This window comes from Trachinotus anak, unplaced genomic scaffold (assembly GCF_046630095.1).
Source record: "Trachinotus anak isolate AG129_WGS33_773 ecotype Australia unplaced genomic scaffold, CSIRO_AGI_Tana_v1 ptg000024l, whole genome shotgun sequence".
Taxonomy (NCBI): Eukaryota; Metazoa; Chordata; class Actinopteri; order Carangiformes; family Carangidae; genus Trachinotus; species Trachinotus anak.
Genome location: NW_027273875.1, coordinates 16,842,693 through 16,863,445, shown reverse-complemented (window position 1 = coordinate 16,863,445; position 20,753 = coordinate 16,842,693). Strand labels below are relative to the sequence as shown.

Here is a 20,753-nt window from a genome sequence, read left to right as displayed (position 1 = left end):
TCAACAAATTTGAAGAAATTCCTTCAAAGTGTTACGAAGATATTGCGTTCACAAGGTTGCATTTTGTGAGGTCACCACTGACCTTTGACCTTTTACCACCAAAATCTAATCAGTTAATCTTTGAGTCAAAGTGCGCATTTGTTCCATCAAGGCATTACTGAGATCTTATGTCCACAAGAATAGGATGAATGGATAGATAACCAAAAACGACCCTGGCTGTCGCCAGCACGGAGGCATAATTACTGTAAATTACACTCATTTTCTACAACCTGCTACATTCATTATTTTTTCAAAAGAAATAAAGAAATAAAGAGAATACCATCAACCCCTAATTGGGACAAACACAACTCTATGAGTCTCGAGCCAGGTGAGGAACAGGAGCAGGTGAAGCTGAATCCATAATTTAATTTGTCATTGTCTTCAAGTCAAAGAAGTGTTTACTTCTCCTTCCACCTTACCCTCCATTCTTCAGCCCCATAGAGGATTATTCTCCTTATGAGGTGGGAATGAAATGATCAGATCTCCGTCTCTCTCTCTTCTACACATCTGCAGAAGATTACCGCAATGGATCAGAATGCAAAAAGATTCTTTCCCAGATGTGTTGCAAGAGAGGACAGAAGCTACTACACTGTATGTATGTCCATTTACTATACTGCTTAGCTACATGGTGATGTGGGGGGCTGGAACCAATCCCACTTAACATGATGAGAGAGGTGGGAGCTTCATTTCTGACTTACACTGTAAGGTAGCCAAGATCAAAGCAATTCATGAGTGTCATTATTCTTGTTGTAATGGAATATTAATTTATACCAAATAAATACAGTAAGTCAATAAAGGCAGCAGTGACACTTATGGCAATGCCACATATTATCTTGTTGGGAGACAGATGTTGTCAGTGTCCTGGTACAAGGTTGTTGGAGTGTTTTGGTTTCATTGGTGCATTTTGGATGTGAGATGAACTGTTGCCCTGAGCTGCATGTTGGGAAACACTTTTTCCTCAGATGTGTGAAATGCACTGAAAGTGAAATACGGGACACAGAGGAGGGAAAATGTGTCAGACTCATCACAGGGCCCATTTGAACTGAAGACTCATACACCTGGGAAGCAGGGCATAATTACTTGAAGGAGTGCTGGTGGATGGCAGGAGGGAAAACAGCTTCCTGAGCTCCTCGCACGCCCAAACACTTTAGCACTTTAACTCACTCACTGTCAAAAATTTCTAATTAGTTCTCCTCCTCCCTGCATGGCACTCCACACGTTCCCTCCCTGCCAGGCTGGGCTCTCAGAGTTTAAAGTTGATTACTCTGCTCCTCTGACTTTATTTAGAGTGAATAAAAATGTCCTGTTATATATAAGAGGTTAGGGCACAGTTAGAACAACAGTTGGACATTTTTGTGTGTGCTGCAGCAGTGATCTCCCCCCTCGTGGTGTGTGTGTCGCATGTGTCATGATTACTTACAGCCAACAACAATGCTCTGGGAGGCCTCCAGGTTCTCGTTGTCAGACAGGGAGCATTTGTATTCACCTGCAGCCTCCCTGCTAATGGCAGTCAAAGTGTACGTGTTCGAATTTTCCACCAGCATTTTCTGGCCCTGAGAACAAGATGAGATGAGAACAAGAAATGAGCAAGAAAGGACTCTTTTTCTTTTCTGTTGAGATTTTTGACAGACTTATTCAGCCACTGTTCAGATTGGTCACACATTGTGATTTTGTCTGTTTTGTTAACCAAGCAGAAAACAAAGAGACAAAAAAACAAGAAACCAAGATGGTCTGGTAACAACCTCAAAACCTTTTTTTGTGTTCATTTTTGTGTTTGTTTCTTTTAGTTGCTTTTTTCTTTACGAAATGTGACTTTGGCAGTGATCGCTATACATATTCCGACAGGGATCATTTCTTAAAGGTAGAATGCAATGCAGATGTCCAATATTCTCACCTAAGGTCAGATTAATCAATGCATTAAGACTTTTAAAACCACAAAGCAATAAGTCAAAACTCAAGACTTGAAATGTGTCCTTTAGTAACTCCACTTTCAAGCCAGTTTCAAAAAAGGACTTTCAAGCGTTTGGTAAGTGATGGTAAGTTGGTGAGAGGTGACAGTGTGTGTGTGTGTGTGGGGGGGGGGCTCTGACTGACCTTGATGTGGAAGAAGAAGGAACTTGGTGGAGGGTTACCATCAGCGTGACACTTGAGCGTCAAGTTTCCTCCCTCTACGATGGGCCTCTGCGAGAGAATTTCAAGGGTAACCTTCTCCGATGGATCTGAGGAGTTCAGTGATCAATTCAAGGGAAGAAAGGAATAGAAAAACAGAAAGGTAGCATGGCTGTCAGGGATTCACAGACACCTACCACTGACAAATACGGTACCCTCACACTGTATCAATTCAGCTATCCAGCAACACAGGTACATACATCACATTTCAAAAGGTGACCCTATCAGTTTTTCATCATTTTTCATCCTCCTTACACAGGAAAAACCTGGAAACAAGTTGCCTCAGCATCTTACAAATTGGAAACTCCCCTATGAACTTGTTGCTGCTGAGATCCCTGCTTTCATTTATTGATCCCAGCCTCCCAACTGCTCTTCAGAGTTAAATGATGTGATCAGCAACACAAAGACTGCAGGAAAGAGCTCTGCAAGCACATTGTTCATTATGTCATCCTTATATTCACTTTCCAGAGCCCTGAAAACAAAGCAATCTATCTCAAGGGGTTTATCCTCAAATTGAAAATTGGATGAATGAATAAACTGTCAGAGACAGCAAGTTATTTGGCTCCAAACACATACATGTGACCATTTCACATGTGGTAAAGAGGAAAGAAAGCATGGCACTTTTCTTCCCTACGAGTCAGGTCCAGTTTCTTCTTTAATGCTTTGATCCAGTAAGTATACAGCAGAGGAGAAGACAAGCCAGAACTATACTCACCAAACGAACATACATATACATATATATGCAGAAGCATTTTGACTGTTTAAAAAAGAACTGCTAATCTTAAATAGTAAAAATTAAACCACCAACCAAACTCTCCCACTGGAGGTGGCCGGGGTGAACAAAGAGGAGATGTACTACATACTGTTATGGATAGTGCTGTATCTGACTCACAGTGAATGGGGAAGGGATCAAGGACAATCTCCTGACTGGTCAGCTCATGTGTGGACACACAGGCAAAGACCGCAACATCATCCTCCTTGGTGGCTGCGTACTGGAGGACGGAGGAGGTGGTGGAGAGGCCTGTGGATGGATCCAGCTTCATGCTGGGGGTGATCACAATGGCTACACACACACACACACACACACACACACACACATACACACACACACACAGACAAACAGAGTACACAGCATAGTTAGTGCTGGACGTTTTGCTGAACCACTCTCCAGAGGACCCCCTATACGACAGCATCTTGTGCGACTATGTGACTGTGTGGCTGTCTGATGCCAGCAAGCAGCAGTGGATATGTTACCTTTCCCATCAGCAACCAGGAGCTTTCCATTCTTCTTCCATGTGATCATAGCTGCCGGATTTGCATCTGTTGCAACACATGTTCCCACCTGAGCAAAACAGAATAGATTTAAAAAAAGAAAAGCATAAAACAAAGTCAACACACTCACAGGGCTTTTTAAATTAAACGGTATATTCACAGTGCATCTGTGAATAAAAAATCTTGTTTTATCGCTTTCCACTGTCAGCATGGAAGTAATGAAGTTTTTTTTTTTTTAATCAATGCCCTTAAGCTGTAATGACAATACAACAAGTCTCACACAAAAATATGTCAACATAACATTATCTTGTGTTCAATGTGGATGGCATCGTAAGTATTACAGACTCAATTTCACCCTGAAAAGAAGAGTTGTGGAGGAAACATTTCAGCACAAATTCTAGCTATTAGCAGCTGAACTGTAAAATCAAGGTCAGCATTAAGGTCTGCTCTCCAGCATCAGCAGGAAAATGTTGGACTTATGCCAGAAAAGACAAACAACTATCTCATTCAGGAATGAATTAGTTTTTGTGTTCACTGCCTCCCTGTCTCATTGATACATCTTCAGGACTGAAGGTCAGCAAAGGCAGCAGAGATATGCTGTGTGTGAACCAGATATGGACTGAATCACAGGTAACTCCATTACCTACACAGCTGTTCCTGGTCTCTCTCTCTCTCTCTCTCTCTCTTCTCTCCCCTCTCCTCCCCCTCCCCCTCTTTCTATCTTCTCCTAAACCCAACCGGTCGAGGCAGACGGCCGCCCACCCTGAGCCCGGTTCTGTTGGAGGTTTCTTCCTGTTAAAAGGGAGTTTTTCCTCCCCCCTGTCGCCAAGCGCTTGCTCGTTGTGGGAACTGTTGGGTTTTTCTCTGTAACAAAGTAAGGTCTTGACCTTACCCTGTAAAGTGCCTTGAGATAATGTATATTATGATTTGGCGCTATACAAATAAAATTGAATTGAAAAATTGAATTGAACTTTCTCTCATATCACCTGGTTTCAGATCCTGCACTATAGAAGAAACGTGACCCACCACAAACACATCATCACCACGAATATGTCTGATGTCAAGAAGTACAGTCATACACTTGCAGAAACACTTATTAGTAGGTATTATCAATATTCATGTTTGTAGTGGATGTTTTTATTTATGTTTTACAATTACAGTCAGTGACTCTGTAATTTTTTTCAGTTGATTTTTCTCATCAAAGTCAAAATCGGTGTCATACTTATTTCACCGAAATAACTTTTATTTATAAAAAACCTTGACTTCACCATGAAAGAACCAAAAACCATGACTTGAAAAGTCATGATATATTTATATTTAATTTATATTTAATTGATTTAAGTACTTTTTTCATTCATTGTAGTGTAACGCAACATATGGCACAAGTCAGGGCAATCTAGCAGGCTTCACCCCGGATGAACAAGCTAATTTTCACCCCTTTTCTATGCTGTGATGCCTTGCACAAACACTGTAAATACATCTTTCACCTGTGCATTGCAGTGCCGTTACACTAGAAACACCACAGCTACACTGCACTCCAGGATGAAAAAGTGTGCTGCAGCCCCAAAATAAGTTTCAGAAACACACAATCACTGACTGAAGGTCTCACACAGAGGCTCTGATGCTTTACAGTAGCACCAACTCAGGGATTGAATGCAACGGATCCATTTTACCAGCCTGCAAGGCAGCTAACAGCTCGCTGTTTGAATCTGTGTGTGTGCTCTGTAACTGTGATGACCTTGGGTCCTGCAGTTGGGTATTCTCTCCAAACATGACAAGGATGCAGGTGGAGATCTGGGCAGAGCGTTACGGAGCAGGCAGAATGAGGGGTGGGAAGAACAGAGTGGTTTGCTCTTGAGTGTTGTGCTAGGACTAGCTGGATTTCCAGTAATTACATATTGTAGCTGCGAGTCTCACAAACACCTTCTACTTCGAATGGTCATTGGGGTTTGATTTTTTTTTCCACAAAAAGTTTAAGTACCTTGACAAAAATTCTTAAAATGCATCAAGTAGCAAAACACATTGTTGACCGGATGACTCAGGATTCAGAAGTCCATGTAATATGGTCTTCATTTCATGTTTTCTTTGTCCATCTTGTCATTCAGCTTGTAGCAAATGGAAAAGTACTAAGAACCACAAAACTTCTAGGGACAATGTAGAATTTAATTAACTTGTACCCAAACACACTGTTGGAGCCGCTCCCTGCTTTCCATTCAAACACATTTCCACTGAGAGCTCCCAAGTACAACCAGTCTGCTGCTGTTGGTCACTGAGTACAGTAAGTACAGTAGCTCCATCTGAGAGGCTAAAACAGTCAGATGGAAAAAATGGCCCTGCTAAAGGTTTATCATCATCAGAACAGACCATTCATTAAATTTTAGTCCTTTATCTTGATCTAGACAATTAGATACACAGGTCATGGCTATATTACAAGGAAGTGACACTGTATAACAAATCAGGGCAGCTAAATGATGAATCGTGGAACACGTTTTGTTCATTGATACTGTGCCAACATCTGCTCAGGACTACTGTCAATAATGTTCATGTCACACAAATGGTGCAGTTCTCATGGTCCATGCTTGAAAACGACATGTACACATGGTGTGAACATATATGCTATCTGTTTATTGCCAGATGTGCCATGTCACTTCAGATAACCCTGCCGGCTGCTAATGCTGTTGGCTGTAGTCAGTTACAGTCAGCTGATTTCTGGCAGAGCTATGAGTAATAAGCTCAAATTAATATCATCAACACCATTGTTTTCATAATAGCAACATGAGGAACAGATATTTAAAGCAGAAAGGCTTTTTAAAGAAGTATATATCACCATGCTGAGTATAAAAATAATACAGTGCTGGAATTTGTTTGTTCTCTGCTTGAGGCTTTTCAGCTTTGTAGCAGATTTTATTTTATTTTATTTTTTTATGCTGGTCACTCTCTCATAATGCTGTCATTCATCACTGAGCAGCTGAAAACGCCAGCAGGTGGAGAACACAGTGAAGTGTTGTTGTTCAGAGGCAGAGCACTGGGCAGGAAGTGACTGAAGTAATTACTGGGTTGTCAGTAGTGATCAAGAACTTTGTGAACTCCCTACAGGTACACTATGATCTTTAAGTTATGTTTGGCAATATGTTCATTATGGCTTTTGTTGTTGGCAAGAGACATTTTGTAGCTTCCCTCCACTGACAAATTACAGTGGCTTAAAGTCCATAATGTCACTAATGCAGGATGTATTTATCCACTGCACTCTGTGGTCTAATAATTAAATGGACAAGGCTGGAGAATGCTATGCTATTTAACTTGGCCACAGGAGGAGAGAAGATAGCCTGAATGTGCTGTCAGTTGAATAACAAGAAAATCGAACTCTGAGCGTGCTGCAGGTTCAGGTGGAGAGCTCTATTAAAATGACTCACTATGAGCTCAAAGCACAAGCTCATTTCCAAGTACAATGTCTCGCTCTTCCCTCTGAGTCAGATCAACTGGATAATAACCCTTAATTTTTCTAAATGCATTATCCACCATCACATTCAGTGTTAAAAAAAGAACATAATGTAGCCTATGTTGTCTCATCTGCCTCTAATTAAACTGATGAGCGTCTTTTTTAAACTTGTCTACATTAAACAGCTCTCCCTATACTGCACTCAACATGTACCAGGGTGAACTGTGAAACTGTAACTCTGTGACTTCTGTCCTCTTACAGAAGAGGTTTTACAAGGCTGTAATGAGTTAGTTATATCACACAGTATCAGGCTGTTACCATTGCAGATGTCGCACACAAGCAGACATTCAGCAGAAATGTTCTGTAAAGAGGCAACATGGACCCACCAGGACAGTCAGTCAGTCAGTCAGTCATTCAACCAGTTAGACAGTCAGACAGTCAATCAGTCAGTCAATGATTCAGAAAGTCAGTCAGTCAGCTCGGCTAAATACTAGAGAGGAAAATCTGTCTTGTGTCTGAGGCAAGGTAACCATAAAGCAGAAAGGCACCAGACATCTATGTCACAGATCACATAAGAATACACACACACACACACACACACACACACTTTGTATGGTCAAAAATACAACACAGCTGGCTCCAGCACAAATCACTTCTCATTTCAGACCGATTACGAATTAAAACTGCGTAACTTTACTCAGAAATATTAACGTTCACACAGTGCTGATCAAGCCTGTCAGCTCCAGGTAAATCTCTCTGGTTTTGCTGGAAAATGGAGCAACCACAGCGACGGTGGCGGAGCAGGCTACAGCAGCAGAAGTACAAGGAAAAACCTAGGAAGGATCCAACAAGAATTTCTGATGCTCCAGATATAAAAGAAGACGGATCACGACGGTGAGGATTAACATGGATTACCACTGGTGTGGACCCTCCTCATTAGAAACAACAGTGTTGTGTATTTACTCTACTGCAAGATGGGGGAGACAAAAGATCCACACTGCAGGTTTCATCTCCTTCAAAACAGATCACCTATCATAATGTAAACATGTCTTCATGTCAGACTACTATCTGTGAACCACAGTCACAACTAATTGATAGTTTCATTACTGATTCAGGTATATATTTTTTAATCAATTAATTAACCTATTGGTGACACTCTACATTAACCACCCAATTTAACATTTATTAGCAGTATGAACATTTAATAACTGCATTATAACACTAATAATATAGTTGTAAGCAGATAAGTGTGGCTATAACTCCTGCTGTGGGCCAGCACAGTGATAAAGTAATGATAATATTCATTATTGCTTTTGAGTCACAGTCCAAAAATCCTTTCACACACTGGATCACTCTGTAAGAAACGTGATTCTGCTTCAGTGTACAGTCTTTCATTTCTTACTGTCTGACATTAATGCTTTAGGTCAGCAGCATGGCTCACATCATGTCTTTATGAAAAACTAGACATGGATTGAAAATGCAAACACTGCTTCTCCACCGCTTAGGACAGCACAGATCAGGTTTGCTCCATCTCCACAACATGACACTTTCCTCTCTTTCAGAATTCCACTTGAGTATCAAGCAGCCACGCCCTCCACCATCCTTTGTGCATGTTATCAAAACTAAACCCCCCCCTCTTCCAATTCCACTTTCTTCTCTCTCAATCTTTTTCTCCACATCTCTGTCTGTCTCTCTCCCCTACTACAAAATGCTCAAAGCCGTTCAATAGCACTTGAATTTTTAGGTGGGAATACCAATGGAGGCAGCAGCACTCACTTGATCCATAATAAATGTGTATATGCTGCATGTGGTGGAAGAAATGTGCATTGCTTGCTAGAGAGAGGAGGCAGATGAGCGCTGTGGATGTTCTGCTTTTCAATGTTTTCTCAAACCAGAGTGAATTTGGGATTGTGTGTGTTCACAGACTGAAAATAAACAGCAAAACAAGGGGAGGCAGGTGTTTAACTATGACTCTAAGTTTGAATTTTTAATGTTTGGTTGATAAAGCCCAGAGACACATGCTGTCATAATCTGACATTTGTTGTGTTTTTTCATGTAAAAGCATTTTAATGGAAACCATAGGTGACATTTTGACACTGAGTTCACTCATCTCTCACCAGAGCCTCACTCTCACTGCTGCTGAATCACAAAGCTCTTATCAACTGCTATATCACAGAGAGGACAGGTGCCTGAGACATGACATGATGTGGGTGAAGGTTTGTTCAGTAACAGGAGAAGTTAAAATGATAAAGTCTTACTAATAAGATTTATTTCCAGAGTGAAGTCACTGTGACACAGTGATTATCTGCTCCTAAACACAGAGATGTTTTGCTTTTGGCTTTGTTTAACAGCTAATCAGCCCCCAGAATAATTAAGAACCACTTATATTTAGATTTATATACTGCACAAAACAACCAGTCAGTTTACTGTCTAAGAGACAAATCTTACATTTACAAATAAATCTGACTAAAATTTATATATGTATCCTCTGGGAAACATTATTAGGAGGCACCAGATAAATTTACATTGTTACGCAGATGACACCCTGCTGTACTTATCCCTGAAGCCAGGTGAGACTAACCCTGTAGACAAGCTTCAGGCATGTCTTAAGGACATAAAAACCTGGATGACCAGTAATTTCTTACTCTTAAATTCAGACAATAGGACACTACGCTCTCTAAATGCAGGTCTACTTGCGGTTCCCAGAGTTTGTAACAGCAGAATGGGGGCCAGAGCCTTCAGCTATCAGGCTCCTCTCCTGTGGAACCAGCTCCCAGTGTGGGTTCGGGAGGCAGACTCCCTCTCTACCTTTAAGATCAGGCTTAAAACTGTTCTCTTTGATAAAGCTTATAGTTAGGGCTGGCTCGGGTATGTCCTGACCCATCCCTTAGTTATGCTGCTATAGAGCTAGACTGCTGTGGGATTCCCATGATTCACTGGGCGCTCTCTCTCTCTCTCTCTCTCTCTCTCGACTACTTTATGGCATTAACTTTGTATTTTTTTTTCTCTCCCCCGTAGTTTGTGCTTCTCCTCTCTCTCCCTCTCTCTGTCCTCATTCTGCAGGTATCTCTGCCTACTCATCATTACTATCAACCACTGTTATCTGTCATTATTATTGATAACACCATTACCTATACAGCTGTTCCTGGTCTCTCTCTCTCTCTAGTCCCCTCTCTTCTCCCCCCACCCCCCCTTTTTCTCCTCCTAAACCCAACCGGTCGAGGCAGACAGCCGCTCATCCTGAGCCCGGTTCTGTTGGAGGTTTCTTCCCGTTAAAAGGGAGTTTTTCCTCCCCCCTGTCGCCAAGCGCTTGCTCTATACATATAAAACTGAATTTAATTGAATTAAAATAAACCAAAGGGTCCAACTAGAGTTTGCAGCAGCAGAGAATTGATCATCATCTCTTTCTCCTTCAGAAGCAGACTGGCAGCTACACATTTTATCGTATACAACGCAAACTGTGTCTTTACATTACTGCTGAAAAATTTACTAAACCATACGTCTGACTATATTGACTGACTTCTCCTCATCCTGGCAGCAACTTGTTCCACTTCATTTCAGTGACATATGAAAACCAATCCTTCAAACTAGTTTTAGAAAATTGGTCACAGTGAAAATTTCCACTTTGACAAATTTGACATAAATTTGTCAAAGTGGAAATTTTCACTGTGAGCAGAGGCCATTTCAAATCTGACCTCAGTGATATTTTGACAAATGTTCCAATGTCCAATAACCTGAAAAATTGAAAACCCCGAAAACTGATGAGCTATGATGTCTGCAAATCAAATCCAGGAGACAGTCTGCAAACACGGATGTTGGGCTGAGAATTTGATTGTTCCACAAGAAAAAAAACACAGGTAGTAGTATCTATTAAAGCTAAAAATGTCGGAGTGTCCTTGAGTGCAACAATGGTGAATTTTCAAAACAGTGGTTGCTCACAGCTAAAGCAACCTGAGGCTGCTTAACTATATGACAGTAAAGTAACACTAACCAAAACAGAAAGGTTGGTTAACCTGGTTGTTTTTCCTCTCTCACTGGAATTTCAGCTTCAGGATAATTTTTATACACAACCATGAAAATCAGTCAGGAAGCAAGAAAGTGATCAACTGGGCTGGTTTGAAAAATAATCACCAATAGTGTAACATAAATACAAACTGTAGTTAACATTAAACAAGTACAAATGTGTAAAGGATTAGCAAAACATGGCTGCATGGACTGTTTCAGTTATCCAGCATGTAGCATGTCCTTCCTCTGGGCCACAGTGGTAACTCATGCAAAACTCGCAACTGGTTTTCATATCACACATGCAGCCGTATTCACCATGTTTCTACCATCGAAATTTATGAGACAAATAGCAGTTCCATGAGTGGGAAAAGATTTTATATTTACATGTATATAAGCTGTTTACACTTTATATGATACAGATACTGCAGTTGATGAAAAAGTCACAATTCATGTGGTGTAATGTTTCACACCTCCTTTGTACAGCACACTACAGCCGCAGTCTTACCGTTGTTGGTTTGTCCCTCTGCAACACTCCAGATTTATCCATAATCTGAACTGATGAGGGTTTCTCTGCAAAAACAGAAGGAGAGAATCAGAATTCAATTCAATTCAATTCAATTCAATTCAATATAATTCAAACTAGAATCACCTCCTTGTGCTTTTATTCCTCCATCATACAGTTTACAACATTCAATAATGGTTAGAGGTGTTTTTGCACATTGTTATGTGACAGTGAAGTTCACCTTTGATCTTTTGGATATAAAATGTCCTCATTTCATTTAATCCTCACAGATATTTGAGTTAAGCTGTGTCATAATTAGTGTGTGAATTCATGAGTTATGACCAAAAAACTGTGTGAGGTCACAGTGATCTTTGACCTTTGACCACTAAATTCTAAGCAGTTCATCCTTGAGTCCAAGTGAATGTTTGTGCCAGATGTAATGAAATTCAAACTTTCTTGAATGTGGTCTTAAGATACCACATTCAAAAGGGCAAAACCGTGTTTTGTGCAGTCACAGTGACCTTGACCTTTGACCACCAAAATCTAAGCAGTTCATCCTTGAGTCCTAATGAATGTTTGCAGTGGCAATTTTGAAATTTGAATACTCCATACACAAGATATAAAGTATCCAATCAAGTAAAGACTGGGAGTTTGGAGTAATTTGAGTGGGTTCCTTAATTAGTTGTGTTAAATTTAGATTTTCAAAATTCAAAGCCTATTGAGGAAGAAAATAGACATTTTGTGTAGTCGGGACTTGGGCACCCATCTGTCTTGCCTTGTTAATTTCCTTAACTGTCGTACAATACCACTACCTTGCTAACTGATTTAATCTGGGTATAGGTGTTACACTGTGAGGTCTCCGCAATGCCTGTAACAACTGAAGCAACTTTATTTACATACAGGTGACCACCCCTCTGTGTATCACACCTTTCGGTCCAGTAATGCAAATAGCCTTCCTTCCTCTATCCTGCCTAATTACAATATCTGTAACCACTATACGATCAGCATTTACATACTGTGTGACCCCCACCTTGTGCCTACTGTATAACTGTTCTCCTGCCCTTCACTCTTGGTCAGTCTATTGCCTCAGACCTGCTCTGTGTCAGTAGGCTGGAATACAATTAAACTCACACCACTGCAGCAAACTCTGAACTGGATTGAATGAATTTTCTTCAACACTATCCAACCAATTTTTGTTGAAATCACCTAAAATAACCATTTCATTTTTATATGTGATTGAGTGAATGGTAGAAATCAAACATTTAGAGGACTCAGCATGGGCAGAGTGAGGTCTACCTTGGATCGGTTCCACCTTGAATCCAGATGAGTGAGCAAATCCATCTTGATCTGTTGAATACCATCCCATTAAGTTTTTTTTTGAGTTATGGTTCTGTTGATCCAGTGCCATTGTTGTGCCAATCAATACCCAGTCGTTTTGCCACGAGTCAGTATGTATTTTTGTTGAGCTCGAGTGAAAGTGCAGACAGGCCCATATCGCACTCACTCACCTGCAGCCATATTGGTGCTATCATGATCTACAGCCCTTTTCAGATATGGAATACACACAGTAACAATCATCCTTCATCTGTCTGTTGAAGTTACAGCTTTTTGTCTTTTATGGTTTTCTCGAGACATGGCAGGATGCCCATTTCATTGCTGTTTGCTCATATGTTATGTGTTTTCATAATTTCGTCTATGCATTTGTTATGACTGAATGGTAAAATCTCCTGAACAATATAATCTAGCTCGATCACAGCATTTCTGTCTGTTTAACTGATCTCATTTTCTTTAAGCACAGGAGCAGATAATTAAGTGTTTTATTTCAGTGATCTTTCCATTAATCTCACAGATGATCATTTCAGATTTTTGTCATGTCGACAACATGTATAATACACTTGAACATGATAAGGAACATAAAATGGTGTTTTGTGATTCCAATATTGAAATTTGCTCAAGGTGGCTCTCAGGTTCAGACTAAAAGCTGAAGGCAGTGTGGTAAATAATGGCTGACCTGTTCCATATTTCTGGGCCCTTCATTTTTCCATTTTGGCAAGAATGGCTCGCAGGCTACCAGTAGCTCAATTCTTGTTTTAGAGTAGCTCACCCAAAGGTTTAGAGAATATAGTCTGTACAAACCATGGATGTATAGTACAAATTTTAAGCAACACAACTTCACTCAGTAAATTTACTCCAACTAAATCACAACACCGGAGTACAGTAAGTAGTACAGTAGTAGTCAAATGGGTTTGTTTATATCAGATATGTTTAGGCAATATTATAAACTAAACTTTTACAACAAACAGGAAATATGTTGCCATAGATACAAAGAGTCAAGCTTTCAACATGAGCCTTGTTCTTTAGTCCATGTTTGTTTACATTTTGGAAAATGAAGTGTGAATGATTTTCTATTTTAAGTTCCTGTTTGTTCTGTACCACTGACAACTATCACCAGATCACTGACTGAGGAGCTTCTTCTTCTTCTCTGGTTTCTCAGCAGATGGACGTTTATCTACAGTGGTGTGATCATGTCTGTGTGTTGAGGTATGGCTGAATCATGACTAAGATTTTTGACACTAATGTGAGTTTCAGCCATTTTTGGTAGAAAATGTGAGTTTTGGATATTGATATTTGATGACCTGTTATATGATCTGATTCATCTGATTTGGTTTATAGATCAGTTTAAGTGTTTTTGATGTGATATAAATTTACTGTTTGTGCCTATGAGACTCTTTATTTGTACAAGTATACTGTTGCCATGGCAGCCATTTATTTTTGCTTTAAAAAATCTATAGAAATAAAGTTGAAACAGATGAATGAGACAATGAACTTACTGTTTACAACAACAGAGACAGGGAACTCCATGAGGTTACTCTCTGACACCACCATGCAGGTGAAGGTCTTCTGGTCTGTGAGCGAGGCCTGAGTGATGAGCAGGCTGAACTTGTCATCGATGCTGATGCGCTGGGCGTAATTGTCAGTAGCCTGAACTGTGGCCTGGTCACTGCGAGCCTGTTTGATCAGTAGATCGCCAGGAGTCCCATCGTCTTTTTCCTGAAGCATGGGAAGACAGCAAGGACAGAGAGGTGTGCTGATTTTGTAAAACTGTGCATCAGAGTTTCTAATCCCTCAATCATAGTTATAGTTGGCTTAGTTTACAGAGATGTATGAAAATCTACCAGTCAAGAACACAGTGTTAAACCTGTCATTCAGCAAAGCTTGACAGAATATCTGACAGTAAGTGTTAAACTAAAATGAAAGCGACTTCATCTGGTAGATAGCAACACTTTTACTTCAGTCCGCCAAAAGCACACAACCACCACCAAGAGCTTCCGTAAGAGAACCGCATACCCCGCTTACATTCGCTACTTCCTCTTTTGGGTATTTCACAATAAGAGTACCCAACAGAACATAATTAATTGAGACTTAACAAACTCACTGTCTTCTTTCTTTTTTCTTTTTGACAAAACATGTATATGAATATGACAGTAATAATAACCAATAACATGTTTATGCATACATACACAAAACGTATATGAATAGTGCAGTACTAACTCAGGATCGGTCGGCCAATTTGCGCGTGTGTTCGCCGATGTTTTTTTCGCGGCATGATTTACAGACAGTTTTAAAGTTTTAAACTTTCAGATAGCCTCTAACTGTTAAACTTAGTTGAAATATTAGTAATGAAGTAATATTAGTTGTAATTTCAAAGTTGTCAATTCAGTTCCATGGTGTTTGTAGGAGTTTACCGAACGCCGGGCTGAGATGCGTGTTGTGTGTGTGTGTGTGTGTGTGTGTGTGTGTGTACGCTCTCCTGCAGTAGAGCAGAGCGGAGCAGCAGCAACTGCGGGGCTATCAGAGGTCTTTAGCGTGTCCTAGAAGAACTTTAATGATGAGAGAAATGTTTTATATGTAGTACTAACTTGTGTCAGTGTTTAGTGAAAACGTGTTTAGAGCCATTTGCTGCCATTATCAATCCAGCGGCGGCGTTTATTTTTTTTCCATAATCGGTTATCGGCTAAAGGTGATGGAAAAAAATCGGTATCGGCATCGGCCCCAAAAAACCCGTATCGGTCGATCCCTAGTACTAACTTATAACATATTCATGTACATATACAGTATATATATATGTATATATATATATACATATATATATACACACATTACATATGTGCACTTATAACGAGAACTCACAAGTTTTGTTCTTTAACTCAATTTATCCTGTCCATCATTTAGTACCTTGAGTAGCTTAAGAGGTGAAGCTCCCTTTTTTGTGAGACAGTCAGCAAGCTGCTCTTCTGTGTTGCACCAAAGGATCTGCTGAACCTTTTGGGCTTGAATGAGTTCTTTGATGCTGCTCATTTCTACCCAAAGTCTTTTCTCAGTGACTGACTTTGTGGACTTAAGTGCGTCGGCCAGTGAATGATTGTCTGTGATGCAGACTACTGGTACAGTGTTTTTAACATCTCCAGTAGTAAGTTCTGAGAAGAGTGTCGACAGAAAGATGGCATTATCAATCCCATCTGACATTACCAATGTTTCACCTGCAAGAGTACTTCGCACAATCCTCTTGACTCTCTTTGACTGCCAAGAAAGAGGTGAAAAGTTCCCATGCTCCCCCATGAGGAGAATAAGGTGTCCTCCTTGTGTGCCTCCATCAGTCAGATTTCCAAATGAGGCATCACTGTACACAATCATCTTTAAGCCACTGTCACTGCCTAGTTGTTGAAAGTTCAGAACCACCTTCTTCGACTTGAGTTTGCATATTATTCTGTTTGCTTCATGAATAGTCTGAACAGTTGCATCTTTTAGGCCTGATGCCAGGTTGCTGGCATCAAACATTACATCTGGCCTGCTCTGTCTTGCCACCCATAGAATTTGGCCTATTTTGGACCTGAGCTGAGCTTTTTCTTTCTCATTGAGAGATGAGTCTTGTTCTACAGCTCGGGATCCATGTGTATGGGTTGCATGTGTTTGATATAGTTCTCTTGATGTATCTGCACTTTTCTGTCGACTGTTACAAAGTCTATTCTCACATAACAGAATTTTTCATGTTCCTCCCGACCAACACAGAATGCAGATCTGAGCTGAGGTATCACAGTTGTGGAGAAACTTAATGTGCTGCCCCATATGAAGTCATCTACGTGACAGGCAAGAACACCAGTTACAGCACAGTCCTGATCTAGCCAGTAGAAAACAGCTGGATCAACTTTAGACATTTTACCTCCTGCCGTCAGCACTATTTCTTTAACTCTGTTGTACCAGTATAAGGAAGCATCTGCAAGACCATACACACACTTTTTAAGCTTCCACAATGTTCCCTCACTCTTAGCCTCAGGAGGCGGTTTAATGTAAATGTCACGTGATAGTGCCATACCTTGTAGGAACGCAGATTTTATGTCCATAGAATGAAGTGTCCACTGTCTTTGACAAATAACTGCCAGAAGGAGCCGAAGAGACTCAGAAGCACATGTGGGTGAGTCCTTCTGCAGCTCTGACACTTCTAACTCCTCAAAACCTCTAGCCACAAGACGTGCTTTGGGTATTTGTCCTGTGCTCGTGTCTTTGAGAGTGCACACCCATCTTGTGGAAATACACTTTTGTCCCTCATCCTTGACTTCTTCAAACACATTGTTGTCAGTCCAGTTCTTTATCTCCTCATGTTTTGCCAAGTGAAATGATACATCTTTTGTTACAAATACATCCTCATGCTCATCTGTAGCGTTTGTGTCAGTCATGTTCATTTCCACCTGAAGATCCTCCACACCTGACATGTCAACCGCATCTGTGGTGCCTGCAACACCAGTTGGTTCAATAAATTGTAAATTAAACCAGTTTCTGTATTTACCTTTAACTTTTCCTGCCCGGCCTAAGACCTTTGCTGTGTGTAAGATCCCTCCATCTTTGTCTCTGTATGTCACAATTTGTCCCATTTTCAGATTGGCCTCTATTTCCCTCTCAACAGGATTTTGTGCCCTTGTATTATTACTTGTGAGGTGTTCTGGTTCTTTCTGCATCCTAGTGGGCAATGCTGCTGGCTCCACTTGATTCATACTTTGTTGCACTTCAGGTACAGTGTCCTCAGTGTCTACTGTGTTATTGTCAATAGTGATCTGTCTTCGCTCAAGATTTGTGTCATCTTCATAATCACCTTTTGTGACATTTTGATCCATGTTTTCTGTCCTTTTTTTCTTTAGTCTGAGGCGATGAACCCTAATGCAGGTTCCACCATGTCTGACAAACACCACCGCACCATCTTGACCAATTACAACTCCTGGTCCTTTCCATTCTTGACAGTCCACTTGCTTGTAATAGACTTTGTCTCCCGTTTCATATTTTTCATCTGTATGACGAATTTGCTTCCGCAGTGCTCTCCGTATTCTCTCTGAACATTCTGCTTCTGTAAATGCCTTTCTTGATGCATGTAAGGCAGAGATATGTTTTGCCACCCACTCACTTTTTGTTGTGCCCTCTAAGGCTGGGGGTTTATCAATTAGTATGGACGGCAGGTTGGGATTTTGTCCGAAGACTAACTGATAAGGACTGTAGCCAAGGACACTTTGCATGGTGTTTTTGGCCATTAGAGCCCAGTCCACTGCCGTGCTCCAGTCACAGTCATAGCTCGACTTTACCTTCATTATGATCTCTGAGAGTGTTTGGTTGTGTTGCTCCAAAAGCCCGTTGCTCCATGGGCTGTAACCAGCTGTTGTCTTTATTTCTATATTAAAGTTTTCTGCCATGTCTCGCACTTCATCATTGTTAAACTCCCCTCCATTATCACTGAATAGTTTCTGAGGTGGACCATGCACACTTATCCAGTCATGGACAAAGTGTTTCAGTATCTCAGATGATTTCTTTGTAGTCAGAACACTGCCAGCACTGAACCGTGTAAACTCGTCAATGATGTGTAGATACCACACACCTGGTTCAAGTTCATGGAGATCTACAGCTACAGTCTCATTGTACTGAGATGCTAGTGGTAGACCAACAGCAGGCCTTGGTGAAGTTTTACTGTATCTTTGACATATTTCACATTCACCCACAATTTTCTTTAGAAGACTGTCGCATTCTGTATCTTTGTTACCTGCACTCTTTGGGAGTCTCTGTTGTTTCTCTGCAAATGCATGACCAAATTGCTTGTGAAGTTTCAACAAGATCTTGTGTTTTGCCACTGAACTCATTTCCTCTGAGTTGATTAGTATTTCATTCTCACACTGACTTTCTTCCTGTCCCTTTTGTTTGTTGTCTATGATGTTCACGCAGTAATGACCAGAGCTTGTGAAATAAAGTTTTACAGGTTTGTTGAACATCACTGCTTTGTCATTTTCCATGTCCAGAACTGTCCCAGCTCTCTTCATGGAGGCTTTGCTCAGAAGCAGTGGTATGTTAGCTGGGACTACATGTGTTTCAATGTGACAGCTGGTCTGTCCAATCTTTGCAGGAATTTTTAACCTTTTGGTGGAATACACTACTTTTCCATCACCAAATCTGAATGGTCTGCAACTTGGTTCTTCTGTTTTTATTAAGACATTTAGTTTACTCTGGCTCAGCCCAGTGACATAATCATCCAGCCACTCCTGTCCACACACAGTTCTTGTGCATGCTGTGTCAATAATTGCCGCACCAAAACTCTCTGTCATAAAGATTTCTGCTTCAGTGGGCGACTCTTTTGTATAGAGAGTAATATTACATTCCTCAACTTCATCTGTGTTACTCTCTTCTGTCAGCTTAACCTGCTCACCTTGGTGTGGCCAGTCCTTGGCCCAGTGAAATGTGGATTGACAGACTGCACAGTTTGATCTGCGGCCAAACCTGTCCAATGGATTTGTGCCAGGCAATGGTGTTTTGTGATCATTTTGTGGGCCCGACTTGCCCCTTTGTCATCTCTGTTCAATGATATATGCAGTTTCTTGGTTTATCCCCATGCAGGATGTAGAAACTTTTCCTCCAAATATCCTCTTTAACGCCGACTTCATTGATGCAAATGTCAGATGTGTGCATGCTGTCAGAGCTAGCTGTCGATCTTTCATGTCCAGGCATGCAGTGTCCAGCAGTTTAAAAGCTAGCACTGCATCGGGAAGCTCCATCTTGTACTTACGCATCTTGGAATACTGTTGTTCAAAATCAATTGTATAATCCGACACTGACACACAGCTGTCTCTCGTAATCTTGTCAAAGTTTGAGTAAGCTTCATAGATTAGGTCTTTTTCTTCTTTAAGAAACAAGTTGTGGAGTTTTGCAAGCAGTGTGACCATACCGGAGTCTTTATCAAGTCATCTACCGGTATTTCCATCGCTGTCTCCCGCGCTCTCCCCGACAGCGCCAAAACAACAGCAAGCGCTTGCTTGTTCTTTTCCAACTCTGTAACTCTGGTCCAAATAGCGACTTAATTCTTCCAGCTTTCAAATGACTTCCCTTCGTCGAAGCTCGGCGGGACTCTGTAGTTGCTAACCATCCTCTGCTACCATGTTAAACTAAAATGAAAACGACTTAATCTGGTAGATAGCAACACTTTTACTTCAGTCCGCCAAAAGCACACAACAACCACCAAGAGCTTCCGTAAGAGAACCGCATACCCCGCTTGCATTCGCTACTTCCTCTTTTGGGTATTTCACAATAAGAGTACCCAACAGAACATAATTAATTGAGACTTAACAGTAAGATCCTCCACAACTGTAACACCATGAAAAACAAATCTTAGTCAGAGGACATGACCACTGCTGAGTCACATTGTCTCTGCTCTTTGTGAAATGTCATGTGAATCATTTTTCCTCTTCTATGGTTTGGAATTTGAAAACTGCAGGTGTTCTTTTTTAACTCAGGTTTTTTCAAATAATGAAGGATACTGAAAGCTAGATGAGGAAAGATGACAGTGAGGCCTATCTTATATGTCTTCTATACAGTCATGGCATACACAATATGTTATAATGATTTTGTTCTACTCAGAAAGCTCTTCTGGTAATACAAACATGGATCTTGGCTCTGTACATCAATTTCATTGAACATATTTCATGTCTGAGACTATGGGGGACTATTTATGGCAGATTTGCCATGTTGATGACAATGTTTTGATTTCTCCTCTGCCATATGTATGTATTCCTAAGATGTGGATTTTCTTTTTTATATTTTCATATTATATCTATGAATAATATATTCATATCATATTTCATATTATATTATATTTAAAATTACTCTTTTATTCCTTTACTTTTTTCTCATATTTCAATTAGCAAAATGACACAGTATTTAAAGTACATACTGTATTTGGTTACATGCATTTCAGTATTTCGAATACTTCAAATAAAAATCTAATTGTAATTTGAAAATGCA

At 40.5% G+C, this 20,753-nt stretch overlaps 1 protein-coding gene across 5 annotated transcripts in view; it reads right to left on the bottom strand.

Annotated features, from left to right (window-relative positions):
* Window positions 1-20,753, bottom strand: part of alcama (activated leukocyte cell adhesion molecule a) — a 72,235-nt gene that overhangs the window by 14,442 nt on the left and 37,040 nt on the right. For 3 of the 5 annotated variants that reach the window (XM_071461540.1, XM_071461541.1, XM_071461542.1), the window contains exons 3-8: window positions 14,258-14,477; window positions 11,430-11,494; window positions 3,463-3,550; window positions 3,101-3,271; window positions 2,134-2,258; window positions 1,460-1,592 (exon numbers count right to left, since the gene is read on the bottom strand). In XM_071461540.1, coding sequence (XP_071317641.1) covers window positions 1,460-1,592; window positions 2,134-2,258; window positions 3,101-3,271; window positions 3,463-3,550; window positions 11,430-11,494; window positions 14,258-14,477 — 802 coding nt within the window. The other 2 variants (XM_071461543.1, XM_071461539.1) reach the window with 2 other exon arrangements.